The sequence below is a fragment of the Heterodontus francisci genome, chromosome 7, assembly GCF_036365525.1.
Source record: "Heterodontus francisci isolate sHetFra1 chromosome 7, sHetFra1.hap1, whole genome shotgun sequence".
Classification (NCBI taxonomy): Eukaryota; Metazoa; Chordata; class Chondrichthyes; order Heterodontiformes; family Heterodontidae; genus Heterodontus; species Heterodontus francisci.
In genome coordinates, this window is record NC_090377.1 from 86,938,133 (window position 1) to 86,955,325 (window position 17,193).

Genomic DNA, 17,193 nt, shown 5'->3' on the forward strand with positions numbered 1-17,193 from the left:
ATGACCAAAAGAACGTTGGACAATTTTATTGCAAATTGTGTTAGTGGGAAAAGCATTAGAGGTATATTCCACACTTTTGGAGGCACAGTCAAGTGATTATGAAGCAGTTAAAACTGCAGTTCTCAATGCTAATGAGTTGGTAACAGAGGATTACAGTCAAAAATTCAGAAACTTACAAAAGAAACAGGGTCAGGCATTTATGGAATTTTCTAGAGAGAAGGAAATTATATTTGATCATCGGTATCTGTCCATGAAGATTGAACAAGACTTTAAAAACCTTAGAGAAGTAATCCTGATGGAGAAATTTAAAAACAGCAGGAATAAAGGTCCCACTCGGAAGAGCATAAAGTTGGTAAAATAAGGAATACTATAGAAATGGCGGATGATTACAAATTGACCCATAAAAGCAGTAGTTACAGGCTCCAATTTGGAAATATTCAGGGAAGTTAGAAAGATAGGAGAGTAGATAATGAAAAAAAGATTCGATTTTAGAGGGAAAAAATACAGGCAACCCTCAGAGTGGTTAAAAGATATATAGTCTGGAGACTAAGGTTGAGTCAAAGGGAGAAATGTGTTATTTTTGTAATAAAAGACAGTATATAAAATCAGAATGCTGGAAACTGAAGGACAAACCTGCATCTCTAGTAGGTTTAACAAAAGCTTGTCCTGAAAAGAATGCCCTAATAGGGGGCGATGTTGAGATGGCAATGGCTTTGGTGATGTTTTCTAGTGAACAAGAAATGTTCTCCCTTGTGTGCTAACAAATTAAGTTTGGTCCCTGAAGGGTATTGACGTTCTGTGCACAGGGGTACGGTGCCACTATATTTGTCAGATGAGGCAAGCAAGCTGACTGTGCTGCTTTGAGATACAGGGGCCACTCAGTCATTGATGGTAGCAAAGGATGTAGATTATTCCCCAAATAGTGCTATGAATGCATAAGTCATGGCATGGGGCCTGGAGGGGTTTATTTATCCATTCAATTGCATAGGGCTAATTTGTAATGTGATTCAGTTAACAGTCCAGTAACAGTGGGAATCATCCTAGATTTGCATATTGGAGAGGTAGTTTTGTTGCTAGGGAATAACTTAGCTGGGAATAAGGTATTGGCGTCTCCAATAGTTTTGGAAAAGCCAGTTGAGGTTGCTGAAACTGAAGTTTTGCAGGAGGAATTTCCTGGAATATTCCCAGATTGTGTACTGACAAGATCCTAGGCTCATAAGATACAACAAGATGAGAAGAATTCAGTTGGTGTGTAGTATAATTTGGATGTTTGGTTGGCTGAGACATTTTTCAAGGATTTGGATGGGGATGTTGGTGGAAAAGGCTCCAAGGCTAGCAATGGTGATTTCTTTAGCATATTATCTTTGATTGAGGCACAACAGGCAGACCCTGACTTAAGAAGTTTGTCTCAAATGGCGTGTTCAGAGGCAGCAGCTGAACAGGTTCCTGAGTGCTGATATTAAGAATGACATTTTAATGAGAAAGTGGTGACCTCCCCAGAGGCCGGCCAATGAGGATTGGGCTATTGTTCATCAGGTTGTTCTCCCCCCCCACCACCCCCCACCCCCCCCGGGGTACTTCAGTGAAATTGTGAGAATTTCCCATGAGATCCCAGTGGCAGTTTATGTCAGTATTCAAAAGAATCAGGCCAGGATAAGATTGCATTTTTATTGGCCAGACTTGAAAAGGATGTGGTTGAATTTTGCAGAACTTGTCATACATGTCAGGTCGTTGGGAAGCTACAGCCTTCGATTAAACCAACCCCACTGATACCGATACCTGCTTTTGACAAACCATTTAGTAGGGTTCTTGTGGACTGTGTCTTGTGGACCCTTATCCACAACTAAATAGGGTCACAGGTTTCTCCTAACCATCATGGATTTGTCCACTAAGTTTCCAGAGGCTTTGAGAAAGATCACAGCAAAAGTTGTGAGTGATGGGTTAATTCAGTTTTTCACTAAATATGGATTGCCAAAAGATATTCAATCGAACCAAGGGTCAAATTTCATGTCAGGGGTACTTCAAGACATCATGAGTAATTTGGGAGTGAGACAGCTCAAATTGTCTGCTTATCACCCGCATTCACTAGGTGCTTTGGAAAGGTATCGGTTTTGAGTAACCTTAATATTGTGATAAGGGGATATCATTGTTATTATTTGCCACCAGAGACACATCAAATAAGTTCACTGGTTTCAGTCCATTTGAATTAGTCTATAGGCATGAGGTTAGATTATGGGTCCCCTAGTTGATGTAGAAGTTCATCCATGATCTTACTTATTGGAGGAGCAGGCTCGAGGGGCGGTATGGACTACTCCTGCTTCCATTTCTTATGTTAATATGAAACAGTAGTACAAATGTGCAGTAGCATTTATGCTGCCTGACTGCATTGTTGTAAAATGGAGGAAAACAAAACTCTGCAGTTACTGATCACAAACATTTGACAGCTAGTGAATATTCTAATGGTAGGGTGGGTTGACTGGATAGCCTGCTCTTTTCTATTGCCAGAAATTTAAAGGCACTACAACATGCCATTGTAGTATTTTTTGAATGAAAGTTTGCATTTTATCTGACTGCAGCAACGGACTGCATGAGCATTATAAGATCACCACTTCAAGTGATTGCACTACGGAAGCTATACCTCTTAGGACCTGCGTTTCCTTGGAACCAGAGGTGCACTCTGGGGATGAATTTTATAGGCCCCCTAGGGATGGGAATGGAGGCAGGGGGGCCCATAAAATTGCGTGGGAAGGCGGGGAGGCAGAGTGCCTGTCGCCTTGGAATTTAGTCCGGGGCAGGGAGGCCAAAGATGGCCTTCCTGTCCAGAGGCCAATTTAGGCTGTTACGTGGCCAATTAATGGCCACGTAAGGGCCTCTACCTGCCACCGCTGGTACTTTACCAGCAGCTGGTGGGTGTTTGGGATAGAAATGCAATACTGTACCAATGTGCCTCTTGGCTTGCAGTAGTCATGTGACCTCTACCATGAGGCACTCTGACTGCAGACAGCCATTACAGTCAGTTTCATTAAAGACACAGTACACACCAGACTGTTGTCCTGTGAGCTCGTAACATGGTGTCAGAGTGGAGCTGAGATTGAGTGGTGAAGAAGCACAGCTACGGAACAAAGGCCACAAAAATGGTCACAACTGCTAAAAGCTGCTAAAAGCCACAGGAAGCCACGGAAAGGGAACAAAGAAACAGCTGAAAGAACAGGGTAAGACAACAGCTGCAAATTTTCCTCTGCCTGTGCTGGTAGAAATGAAAGGTAATTTGGAAAGGAACTGGCAGTTTTTCCACAAAATTACAAAATTGTGACAGATTTAATTAACAAACCAGAGCAGCTGCAAGTAGCTACACTTTTATCACTGTTGGAGAGAGACTGTTACAAAGAGTATTCTACCCTAAATCTCTCTGAAGAACAAAAAAAAACAGACAGCAGAAATTTTGGAAGCCTTGAAGGCACGCTTTGAACCCCAAGGGAACCTATGAATGACATTAGGGCCCAAGGTGAAAAAGAGTCCATTGATCAATATGTGACTGCAGTAACACAGCTCGCAGAATCCTATGAATTTGTGCAGCTAAAAGATGATCTAATTAAAGACAGGATTGTATTAGGCATAAGAGATCCCGCAGTGAGCGCACGCCTATTGAAAGGGGAAAAACTAACTCTCAGGAAAGCAATCAACGTGTGCAGAAGCGCTGAGGTTGTAAATCAGCAGCTAGAGCATATTCATGGCAGAACAGACCAGGCCTGGCATTATGCTGATAGACATTCCAAGCCAAAAGGGCAGAAAGATCACAGAAAAAGGGCAGAATGCAAATACTGCGGAGGACATCACGCACAGGAAAAGTAGGCATGTCCAGCGTGGGGAGAACAGTGCATTCACCGCATGAAGCTGAATCATTTTCACGCAAGTGCTTGGCTAGAAGGAAGCACAACAAGCAGGTACAGATGGTCACTGGAGAGACATCAGCCGAAGATTCTGACGAATACAAATACAAATACAACATACAACAGGTTGCATCAGACAGGTTGATCGGTGATAAGTGGTTTGTGACTGTTGGAATGATGACTGCAGAAGGAGACTATCAAGTCAACATAAAGTGCTAGATAGACACTGGTGCATCATGCAACATCATGACCTTCACAGACCTGTGTGAAGTGGCTCAACATGGCGATCCAAAAATGAAGCCCTCAAAAGGAAGGTTGAGGCTATATAATGGCACCATACTAGTGCCAAGAGGACAAGTTACTCTGAGAGCCCAATGCAATGACAAGAATGAAGATCTGAGTTCCAAATCATAAGAACATAAGAAACAGGAGTAGGAGTAGACCATTCAGCCCCTCAAGTCTGCCCTGCCATTCAATAAGATCATGGCTGATCAGCCCCAGACCTTAACTCCTCTTTCATGCCAGCTCCTCATAGCCCTGAACTCCCCGATATTTCTAAAATCTATCTACCCACTCTTTAAATACTTTAAGTGATTTAACCTCCACAACTCTCTGGTGTAGAGAATTCCAGACATTCACTACTCTCAGAGAAAAAAATTCCTTCGCATCTCAGTTTTAAATGAGTGCCCCCTTATTCTGTAACTATGCCCCCTAGTTTGAGATTTCTTCACTAGTGGAAACATCTTCTCAACATCTACCCTGTCAAGCCCCCTCAGAATCTTGTACGTTTCAATAAGATCACCCCTCATTCTTCTGAACTCTAATGAATAAAGGCCTAACCTGTTTAGCAGTTCTTCATAAGTCAACCACTTCATCCCAGGAATCAGCCTAGTGAATCTCTTTTGAACTGCCTCCAATGCCAGTATATTCTTTCTTAAATACGGGAACCAAAACTGTAGACAGTACTCCAGGTGTGGCCTCACCAACACCCTGTACAGTTGTAACAAGACTTCCCTACTCTTAAACTCCAACCCCCTAGCAATAAAGGCCAACATTCCATTTGCCTCCTTAATTACTTGCTGCACCTGCATGCTAACTTTTTGTGTTTCATGCACAAGAACACCCAGATCCCTCTCGGCTGCATTTTTTGGAGTCTCTCTCCATTTAAATAATAGTTTGCCTTTTGATTCTTCCTACCAAAGTGCATGACCTCACACTTTCCTACAGTAAATTCCATCTGCCAAGTTTTTGCCCACTCACTCAACCTATCTATATCCCCTTGCAGATTCCTTATGTCCTCATCACAACATGGCTTCCCACCTATTTTCACCAGCAAATTTGGATATATTATACACTGCCCCCTACTCCAAGTCATTAATACAGTAAATAATTGAGGCCCTAGGACTGATCCTTGTGGCACTCCACTAGTTACGTCTTTCCAACCTGAAAAAGACCCATTAATTCCAACTCTCTGTCTTCTACGTGTTAACCAATCCTCAATCCACACTAATACATTACGCTCAATACCATAAGCTTCTATCTTGTTCAGTAATCTTTTACAGGCACCTTATCGAATGCCTTCTGGAAATCCAAATACACTACAATCTACCGGTTCCCCTTTATCAACTCTGCTTGTTATATCCTTAAAGAACTGTAGCAAATTTGTCAAACATGATTTCCCTTTCATAAAACCATGTTGACTCTGTTTGATTGCATTAAGCTTTTCTAAGTGTCCTGCTATTTGTTCCTGAATAATGGACTCTAGCATTTTCCCAATGACTGATATTAGGCTGACTGGCCTATAGTTTCCTGCTTTTTGTCTCCCTCCCTTCTTGAACAGGGGTGTCACTTAAGTGGTTTTCCAATCCGCTGGGACCCTCCCGGAATCCAGTGAGTTCTGGAATATTTCGACCAATGCCTTCACTATCTCTGTAGCCAACTCCTTTAAAAACCTTGGATGTAGGTCATCAGGTCCTGGCGACTTGTCTGCGTTTAGTCCCATTAGTTTGTCAAATACTTTGTCCCTCAAGATAGAGACTGTTACAAGATCTTTGCTCCCAGTAGCTTCTTGCTTATCTGATATCAGTGGGATGTTTATAGTGCCCTCCACCGTGAAGACCGATGCAAAATATTGGTTTACATTATCTGCCATTTCCCTGGTCCCCATCATCAATTCTCCAGTTGCGTCCTCCAAGGGTCCCACGCTCACTTAAGCTACTCTCTTTTTATATACCCGTAGAAACTCTTGCTGTTTGTTTTTATATTTCTTGCCAATTTACTTTCATAATCAATTTTCTCCCTCTTTATTAGCTTTTTAGTCTTCCGCTGCTGGTTCCTAAAAAATTCCCAATCCTCTGGCTTACAACTAGTTTCTGCTGCTTTGTATGCCTTAGTTTTTGATTGGATATGCTCCTTGACCGCCTTTGTTAACCACAGGTGGTTCATCCTTCTCATCGAGTCCTTCTTTTTGCCAGGGATAAATTGTTGTTGAGCATTATGAAATATCTGCTTAAAAGTCTGCCACTGCTCATCCACTGACATTCCCCTTAGTCTATTTTCCCAGCCCGTTTTAGACAACTCTTTCTTCGTACCTTCCTAATTGTCCTTGAGGACACTGGTTTGAGACCCGAGTTGCTCGCCCTCAAACTGAATTTGAAATTCTACCATGTTGTGATTGCTAAAATAGCCTGTTCCCAGGTAGGTTCTGCAACGTATTGCTTTAAGTTGCCCTGATGCACTCTACAAATTCGTCTTCCATGTTACCTCTGCCAATCTGATTTGTCCAGTCAATATGCAGATTAAAATCACCCGTGACAATTGTAGCACCCTTCTTACACGCCTCCATTATTTCCCGATTTATACTTTTTCCTACAATGAGGCAACTCTTTCGGGGCCTGTAGACAACTCCCACCCATGACTTCTTCCCCTTGGTATTCTTTATTTCCACCCAAACTGATTCCACATCACGATCTATTGCACCTATATTACTACTCACCACTGCACTGATACCTTCCTTTATTAACAAAGCTACCCCACCTCCTTTTCCTTTTTGCTTACTTTTCCGGAATGTCGAATACCCTTGAATATTGATTTCCCAGTCTTGGTCACCCTGCAACCATGTCTCTGTAATAGCTATCAAGTCATATTCATTTATTTCTATTTGTGCTGTCAACTCATCTATCTTGTTACAAATGCTGCGAGCATTTGGCAAGCAAAAGCCACTCATCTCAGCGGAAGCAAGTCTAAAGCTTGGACTGGTACCCCTCAACGTGCAAAATGAGAAAACTCAGGAGCCGGCGCCGGCGTTGGAACGAGAACGCCTTTGCCAGTCGCAAAGTGATGCGAGTCATACAGGCGGCGAGGAAGAGGAAGATCTGGCAGTTGTCTGCTCAGGCCTCCGAGGTGGAGAGCATGGGGAAGGAGTGCTCGGATTCCACAGAGCGGGAAGACAAAATCAAGGTGAAATGGCCGAAAGCCAAATTTCATTTTGACAAAACTGCTGAACCATTACCAGAATTGAGCATCAGAGAGCCAGACAGGGTACAAACCTTCAATGTGCTCAAGTGGCAACTTGGGATCTGCATAAAGTAGTTGTCACCTTGATCGTATGCGGTGGCAGTGAAGGACCAAAGATACAGTCACTACCACAGTGACATACACACAACTGGAGAAGCTGTTCCTTCACAGCAGGCGGCCAATCAGGAAGATAAGAACTCACCAATTGCACAGACCACAGAACAACCATCAGCCCCAGAGATCCACAGCATCCCAACAACGGAAAAGGAACAACAAGTTACCGTGGTGACAAGGAACGACACTCGCTGGAGAAGGAAAATCAATCAGATGACCAACCAATGACAATGGGCACATGCACCATTAAGAGCTAACGATTGTGTGCAATGCATGTGCAGAAACTAATAAGAATGACGAACTACAAATGCATGAGAACTGTTGTGTGCATAGTGGGTAACTTGGGCAACTCACAGTGTCAATGATAATGCATGCACATTTCTTTTGTGTTTTTTTTGTGTGAAAAGGGGGATGTTTAGAAATGCAATTCTGTACCAATGTACCTCCTGGCTTTCCGTAGTCATGTGACCTCTACCATGAGACACTCTGAATGCAGGCAGCCATTACAGTCAGTTTCATTAAAGACACAGTACACACCAGAATGTTGTCCTGTGAGCTCGTAACAGTGGGAGCCCCGCCACATGGGGAGGTCGCCCAGTAAAACAAGGCGGCCTCCCTGTTGGCTTGGTGGGGGGGGTAAGCCTCCTCTGTGGGAAATCTGTGGCCCAAGAAGGGGCCCTGGCTAACAACCCCCCTGCCCTCAACGACCACCCTTTACCACTACCTCCCCCCTTGCCGAGGTCTGCCGGACTGGCCCTGGCCACCCCAACACACTTACCTGTGGTCTTGGGGTCCGGGGCTCCAGCATTGGTCCTGGTCCCGGGCCTTGTAGTATCGGCAGTGGCTACCACTCCCAGTGGTGTTGTCGATATTACTGAGCTGCTGGCCCTTTGATTGGCCGGCAGCTCTGGAGGCAGGATCCCCGTCATTAAAGGGACGGGAATTCCAGCACCAAGCAGTTAATTGCCTGACTGCTGTTAAATAGAGCCAGCGGGGATCTCTAAAGTGCTGAGGCGGGGTTTCCGTTGCCTTTTGGGCCCGGCTTCGGGACCCACCCGGCTCCATAGAATCTAGCCCCTGGTATAAATTGACTGGAGATGCAGTGGTAGTGGAGTACAATGGAGCAGGATGCGGATATGGCAAGTCCCAGCTCAGATAGCCAGTTTTATATGGGACGCTGTGGTCACTTTCACCACCTGCCCCAAGCTTGGCCCATGACCTTAGCATCCAGATCCACTAAGAGTCAGTAGTGGGTCTCCAGGCTAGGGCTATGGATTAGAAGGCACCAGAAATTCAGTAAACGTTTTGATTGGCTGTCCTACAAAAGGTGCTGATCATCAGAGGAGACTGAATTTCTTTGAGGTTGAGGATTTGAGGGGAGAATCGTGTATGGGCATCATGGGATATTTGGCATAAAACTTAGGCCCCTGAAACTTTAGAAAAGCTTGTCTGTGAGACAAAATTAAATGAATAATCTAATCAATAGGTAGATGAGATCAGGGAAGAGAGTAAGATGGGAGGATGATGTAATTAAAGAAACAACTTGTCAAGTAAACCTCCTGTAACTGTATAAATTGACTGCGCAAATATTGTACTCGTAGAACCCCAATGTTCATTCGTGAGAGTAGAACTTCTTGCTTGCTCGTAATGAAGATCGCTCGTTTGAACAAGACATCTGACTCAAGACATTTTTGGGTACCGGGGCTAGCCCTTACCCCTTACAAGGGTGATATGGCCATCCTTGCTGCACCCCCCTCTGCTGCAGTGTACGCCCAAGATGTGCTCATACTGGTGTGGGTGCATGCTGACTCCAGGTACTCCAGCAGGATCAGGAATGGAGGTAACCAGTGTCTGCTCCCCTTACCTAAGCTGACAGAATAGGTTGAAAGACTTTTGGTCCCCAGATTTCTGCAACATTGACAGCATTATACTGACGGCTGACATGGATGCAGGCAAAATAATACAACACTAAGCAAAATTGTAATTGTTGCATAAAAATAGAATTTACCTAATAACATGAGAAAATGTTCCTACCTTGTGATGACAAGGCAGCCATCGGACTTGCTGCCTTAATCGGAATGCTTTTAGACAGACTCTGCACTGCTGACCGGGTACAAGCAGTTTGCTTCGCTCTTTCACTATTAACAAGGGTAAAGTCAGCACTATGTGTCCTGGCACAGTGCTGGATCTATTTCTTGAAATGGATAGATAGCATGTTACACAGATAAATAAGTTATGTGAAATTATTGAACAAATACATTGGATCCTGTACATTTTAAGAACCCATGTTTACATCTACTGAAATATTATATAAACAACGGACTTGGTATCATGAAATAAACATTCCAAATTCAAAAGAAGGCTGCATTTTTCAGCCCAAATCATTTTGTTCTTAAATCGTTGGCCATATGGAAAAAATGGGAGATTTTCCAGTTGATCCTGTGAATGATTCTACAGCGCTGTATTATTGGCATCCTTTCTCTATAAGAATCCTACACCCTTTCAGTGGTGCCAGTCCACCATTGTCTTGAATCATTTCCTATCCAATACTATTAGAGCCATGCTTTGGATCACCAATCACTAGCACTTCGTTTATCTTGTCATCTCTCCCCTTTTCAGTCCTGGTGCACAAACAGACCTTGGCCCTTCACCTGGGCTTTCATTTTAAAAAAGGTGAAAGATTCTGCTGTTTGTGCTCTGATCCATAAAGTAGATGTGCAGCACATCAACTTATTTTACCCCTAGTAGATAAAACTTGCAATGTCATGACAGCCTGAAAATCATTTACCTGTCCAATTGCAGAAGTAGATCATAGTCATTGGAAACTATCTCTCTATTCATTAGATTATTGATAACTGCTAGTGGCAAAGGCAAGCCGGAAACCTGTTGTAGTGGTTTCCAACGCTGATTTCTCTTCTAAAATGAAAACAAATACCCATTTTTGGTGTTTAGAAAAACATGAATGGATGTTTTGATCAAGGACACCCAATATTTTTAGTATTTACTAATTCAAAAGTGAATGTTTTACAAGCTATTCATTGAGAATGATCTCAACACTCTAAAAATAACTAAATTCTATGGAAGTATATTAAGTTTCATTTCCAGATCAACTGATCCATAATTTTGTTTTCCTGCGAGTGATTCCGTGGACAAGATGGAATGTCATAGGTAGATACGATTGAGAGGCATCTCAATGTTATTATTTTGCTTAATTTACTGTCTATTTGCATAGCTCAGGTGTTTTCCTCACATAACACTGTGATTATCATTGGTTAAGTATTTACTACTACTGCTGTTCCACAATTGCTTCAATTTTGATCTATAAATATGTGCAGCATTTAAAATATTGTAATAGAAACAACTAGAATTACCTCTCGAAAAGTGAACTCGTGCTGAGGATGGCTCAGGCATGGAAAACACTCCTGACAAAGGTGAAAATCAGGACAGCTTAAACACCTTTCGAAGAATATAGAAGGAAAACAGAAACAATGCTTGCATCAACTTATTAAAAATATTAGTAACCTAGCAACAACCTAGAAATGCACAAAACCGACTTCAACTCTGCATTTCAGTTCAATGGATGTTAGAAGACCCAGAACTTTGTATTTTAACATTGGCTCCATTTGACTAGTCATTTTTTCCCCTCCATACTCAGCTTCATGGTTGGTTCCCTATCCCATCCCTTCGCCTCCATTTATTTCCTTATCAAAAACAACTTATATTTATATAGCACCTTCAACACAATAAAGGGTGGCACAGTGGCGCAGTGGTTAGCACCGCAGCCTCACAGCTCCAGCGACCCGGGTTAGATTCTGGGTACTGCCTGTGCGGAGTTTGCAAGTTCTCCCTGTGACTGTGTGGGTTTTCGCTGGGTGCTCCGGTTTCCTCCCACAGCCAAAGACTTGCAGGTTGATAGGTAAATTGACCATTGTAAATTGCCCCTAGTGTAGGTAGGTGGTAGGGGAATTGAGGGGATATGGTAGGAATATGGGATTAATGTAGGATTAGTATAAATGGGTGGTTGATGGTCGGCACAGACTCGGTGGGCCGAAGGGCCTGTTTCAAAGCTGTATCTCTAAATAAATAAAGCATCCCAAGGCAATTTACAGAAGCATTATAAAACAAAGTATGACACCAAGCCACAGAAGGAGATATTAGGTCAGGTGACCAAAAACTTGGTCAAAGAGATAGGTTTTAAGGAGTGTCTTAAAGGAGGAAAGTGAAGTCGAGAGGCAGAGATGCGGAGGTAGGGTATTCCATAGCTTGTGGTCTCGGCAATTAAAGGCGTGACCACCAATGATGTGGCGATTAAAATGAGGGATACACAAGAGGCCAGAATTAGAGGAGTGGAGATATTTGGAGGCTTGTGGGGCTGGAGGAGATTACAGAAATTGGGAGGGGCGAGGCCATGGAGGGATTTGAAACAAGAATGAGAATTTTAAAATCAAGCCGGTGCTTGACTGGGAGCCAATGTAAGTCTGCGAGCATAGGGGTGATAGGTGAACAGGAATTGGTGCGATTTAAGACACGGGCAGCAGAGTTTTGGATGGACTTAAGTTTACGGAGAGTAGAGTGTGGGAAACCAGGCAGGAGTACATTGGAATAGTCAAGTCTAGAGGTAATGAAGGCATGAATGAGGGTTACAGCAGCAGATGAGCTGGAACGGGGCAAAGTCGGGTGATGTTACGGAAGTGGAAATAGGCGGTCTTCGTGATGGCACCAATATGAGGTTGGAAGCTCATCTTGGGTCAAATGTGAAACCAAGCTTGCAAACTGACTGGCTTAATCTCAGACTGTTGCCAGGGAGAGGAATGGAGTTGGTAGCTGGGGAATGGAGTTGGAGTGGGAACCAAAAAAAATGACTTCAGTATTCCCAATATTTAATTGGAGGAAATTTCTGCTCATCCAGTACTGGATGTCAGATAAGTAGTCTGATAATTTGGCAACAGTGGAAGAGTCTAGAGAAGTGGTGGTGAGGTAGAGCTGAGTGTTGTCAGCATACGTGTGGAAACTAATGCCTTGCTTTCGGATGATGTCACCCATGTAGATGAGAAATAGGAGGGAGCCAAGGATAGATCTTTGGGGGACACTAGAGCTAACAGTGCTGGAGCAGGAACAGAAGCCATTGCAAGTGATTCTCTGGCTATGATTAATAGATAAGAAAGGAACTAGGTTAGAGCAGTCCCACTCAGCCAGATGACAATGGAGAGGCGTTGGAGGAGGATGGTGTGATCAACTGTGTCAAATGCTGCAGACTGGTCGAGAAAGACAAGGAAGGAAAGCTTACCTTTGTCACAGTCACAGAGGATATAATTTGTGACTTTGATAATAGCTGTTTCAATACTGTGGCCGGAGCGGAAATCTGATTGAAGGGATTCAAACATGGAGTTTCAGGAAAGATGGGAATGGATTTGGGAGGGGACAACACATTCAAGGACTTTGGAGAGGAAAGGGAGGTTGGAGATGAGATGATAGTTTGCAAGGATGGTGGGGTAAAGGGTTGGATTTTTGAGATGCTGATTGATGACGGCAGATTTAAAGGAGAGAGGGACAATACCTGAAGAGAGAAAACCATTAATAATATCGGCTAACATGGAGATCATGAAGGGAAGTTGGGTTGTCAGCAGTTTAGTGGTAATAGGGTTGAGGGAGCAGGAGATAGGTCTCATGGACAAAATGAGTGGAGACAGGAGAGAAACTAGAAAAAGGTGCGAGTTCAGGGTTAGGACAGGGGTAGTATCAGAGGAAGTTTGGCCAGGTGGACTAGTGGAAGGGAGGGATGTAGCAGAGGCAACTGATTGGATGGTTTCAATCTTAATGACAAAGAAGTCCATGAGCTCCTCGCACTTATTGTTGGAGGTGAGGATGGAAGGGGCAGGGGAGAGAGGTTTAAGAAGATGGTTTACAGTAGAAAAAAGAAGCCGGGGGTTATCTTTGAATTCCAGGAAATATCCTCGAATATTGAGCAGTGTTAGCAGATGAGACCAGAACCTGATAGTGTTTTAATGAGTCCAGCTGAATCTGGCGGTGGATAGCTAAACCAGTTGTCCAGCATATCCTTTCAAGTCTGCGTCTCTTGGACTTAAGGGACCAGAGTTGAGGGCTGTACCGGGAGAATGGCCAGGGTGAGAGAGAGACTTGTCTTTTTATCGGGGACTAGGGCACCAAAGGTGGAGGTGAGGATGTGGTTCAGCAAATCAGTAGCTGCAGAAATGTTGTCGCAAATGGAGGGCCAGAGGCTAGACAGTTGGGATTTTGAAAGTGCAGTTGTAAGTGAATTGGGGGATAGTTTTCTCCAGAGCCTGATACAGGAGGAGGTAGGGTTGGGGCATGGAAGGGGGTATTGAGTTTTATACTCCAGAAAGCTTGCTGTTGAAGGATTTTGCTGGAGCTGATCTTTACTCAGTCTTGCATTTAATTTACAAAGTAAAAAGATTACAAACATGCAGCTCCTCACTCAAACCTTCACCCAGTTTCAGTAAATGTCTTCTTATGCATACTCAAGTAAGACCCTAATTAACATTCTCCACCTGCATATGATTAAAGACAATTAACAGTGAGTGATACAAGGAAGCGACCAGAGATGGCCTTATCTATAATTGATATGATGGGACTAGCAAGACATTGTAGGGTGGCAAGGTCAAGATGGCGGCCATAAATATGGGTTGGGCAGTTTATACATGGAGGGTGGAGACATTTAGGGAGGATAGAGGGCAGTAAACTCAAAGGAGTGAGAGCATGATGAATAGAGATGGAGGTTGAAATCACTGAGGATGAGAAGTCATTTGGTGCAGAGGCTGAGGGAGGAAAGCAGTGAAGATATCTTGATGAGAAAATCCACTGGACCAGTATATGTTTTAAACTGGGAAAAAGTTTACTGTCTGTCAGTTCTGTATCAAAGCTAAAATTTTCACCAGCATTTGGATGCCAGAGAGCGGTGTCCTGCATTATATATTGAAGAAAACTGCAGAAATTCAAAGATAATTACATAGAAATTACAACATGGAAGCATGCTTTTTGGTCCAATGATTTCAGCGTAGTGTTTATCCTCTACAAGACCAGTGGTCCTAATTCCATTTGCTTCTCATATTCTTTTATTTCCCCTTTCTTTCAACCATGGGCTGAATTTTATTAGCCCTCCAGTGATGGAGGTCGTGGCAGGGTGGCAGGGCGGGGTGGGGGGCCTGGAAAATTCGTCCGGAGGAGGCCCGCCGCATTTTACCTCGTTGTGGCGCTCCCGCCTTCATTTTAATATTAAAATGAATTGAAATTAATGCAAATTAATTTACCTTGTCCTGGCAGCCATCCCACGCCAATATTCCGGCCACTGGCCGGAACTCCATTCGGAGTTTCATGGTGTGACACTGATGGGGAAAGGGGAGGAGTGAAATTATCAGGGCGGGAGGGTGGGAGGAGTGTGGAAAACTCTTTTGATTGGTGGGGCAGATGATGGGAAGGGGTTAAGGTTTAAAGTTGTTATAGGTCGGTGGGGGGGGGAATGGTCTGGATCTGCATAAAAGATTTTTGGGAGATGAATGTCTAATTAATCATCCGATTCTTCCTTGGGGGTGTGGGTGAGGGGAGTGAAAATGTAATTCCACTAACTGCACTTTTCCAGATTCTTTGACTTTAAAAATGCAAATGCACCTAAATGGCTTGAAGGCCTTCAAAAATGGATCCGGGGCCTGCACGGTGGCGCCTGACGCCATTGCCGGGGACGCAGCGGCCGCCCCTTCTCTGAGCGGCGACGAGCTTATAAAACTCAGCCCCACATATCTAACCCATTCTTAATTGCTGATAGTCTCTGCCTCAGTCAACGACTGTGGTAGTTCATTCCACAACCTCACAAGCCGACGACCATACAACAATACGGATTGGGAGCAGAAGTAGGCCATTTGGCCCCTAGAGCCTGTTCCGCCATTCAATAAGATCACGGCTGATCTGTTTCTGTCTCGAATTCCACACTCCCATTTACCCCGGATAACCTTTGATTCTCTTGCCCAACAAGAATCTATCTACCTCTGCCTTAAAAATATTCAATGACCACTCCTCCACCACCTTCTGAGGCAGAGAATTCCAAAGTTGCACAACCCTCTGTCTCTATCCTAAAAGGGCGACCCCTAATTTTAAAACAGTGCCCCTTAGTTCTGGACTCACCCACAAGAGGAAACATCCTTTGCACATCCACCTTGTCAAGACCGTTCAGGATCTTATATACTTCAATAAAGTCTCCCCACACTCTTCTAAACTCCAGTGAAAAGAAGCCCAGTCTGTCCAATCTTTCCTCACAAGACAACCCGCTCACTCCAGGTATCAATCTAGTAAACCTCCTCTGAGCCACCTCCAACCCATTCACAGCCTTCCTTAAATAAGAAGACCAAAACTGCATACAGTATTCGAGATGACTGGTATAACTGAAGCATAACATCCTTACTTTTATTTTCAATTCCTCTTGTAATAAAGGATAGCATTCCATTAGCCTTCTTTATTACTTCCTGTACCTGCATACTAACTTTTTGTGACTCATGCACTAGAACACCTAGATCCCTCTGCACTTCAGAATTCTGCAGTCGTTCCCCGTTTAAGAAATACTCTGCTTTTTTATTCTTCCTGCCAAAGTGAACAACTTCACATTTTCCCACATTATACTCTATCTGCCAGATTTTTGCCCACTCACTCAACCTATCTATATTGGTCTGCAACCTCCATATGTCCTCTTCATAACATACTTTCCTACCTATCGTTGTGTCATCTGCAAATTTAGCTACCATGCCTTCACTTCCCTCATCTAAGTCATTGATATAAATTGTAAAAAGTTGAGGCTCCAGCACAGACACCTGCGGGACTCCACTCGTCACATCCTGCCACTCAGAAAAGGACACATTTATGCATACTGTCTGTTTTCTGTCAGCCAGCTGATCTTCTATCCATGCTAATATGTTACCTCCTACACCATGAACACCTACTTTGCGCAATAAACTTTTATGTGGCACCTTGTCAAATGCTTTCTGGAAATCCAAGTATAGTACGTCACCAGGCTCCCCTTTATCCACAGCACATGTTACCTCTTCAAAGAACTCCAAAAAATTGGTTAAACATGATTTCCCTTTCGCAAACCATGCTGACTATTCCCGATTACCTTGAGTTTTTCCAAGTGCCCAGCTACAGCCTCCTTAATGGTCGATTCTAACACCTTCCCCACGACAGACGTCAAGCTAACTGGCCTATAGTTACCTGTTTTCTGCTTCCCCCCCTTCTTGAATAGAGGGGTTATATTTGCCACTTTCCAGTCTGATGGAACTTTTCCAGAAATTAGCAAATTTTGAAAAAATTAACAAAACGCATCTACTACCTCATCAGCCATCTCTTTTAAGACCTTAGGATCAAGCCCATCAGGACCCGGGGACTTGTCAGCCTGCAGCTCCATCCCTGTAAAAAAAACTTCTGCTCTCTGTCTTAAATCTATCACATTTAAACCTATGTCTAAGTCTCCTCATTCAAGATCTGTCAATCACTGGAAACTCTGTTTTATCTACTCTTCTGCATTCTTTCATCATTTTAATTAACCAAATCACCCCAAAATTTCCTATTCTTCAACAAAACCACTTCAATTTTTCAACACATTTTTCATATTTGTATTTCCTCATACCAGACAGTATCTTAATGAATCTAA

At 43.4% G+C, this 17,193-nt stretch overlaps 1 protein-coding gene across 3 annotated transcripts in view; it reads right to left on the reverse strand.

Moving 5' to 3' along the window:
- Nucleotides 1-17,193, reverse strand: part of zswim2 (zinc finger, SWIM-type containing 2) — a 69,787-nt gene that overhangs the window by 17,587 nt on the left and 35,007 nt on the right. For all 3 annotated transcript variants that reach the window (XM_068035585.1, XM_068035584.1, XM_068035586.1), the window contains 3 exons: nucleotides 10,892-10,976; nucleotides 10,309-10,436; nucleotides 9,555-9,714 (listed from right to left, as the gene is read on the reverse strand). In XM_068035585.1, the coding sequence (XP_067891686.1) occupies nucleotides 9,555-9,714; nucleotides 10,309-10,436; nucleotides 10,892-10,976 (373 nt within the window). The remainder of the gene's footprint in view (nucleotides 1-9,554; nucleotides 9,715-10,308; nucleotides 10,437-10,891; nucleotides 10,977-17,193) is intronic.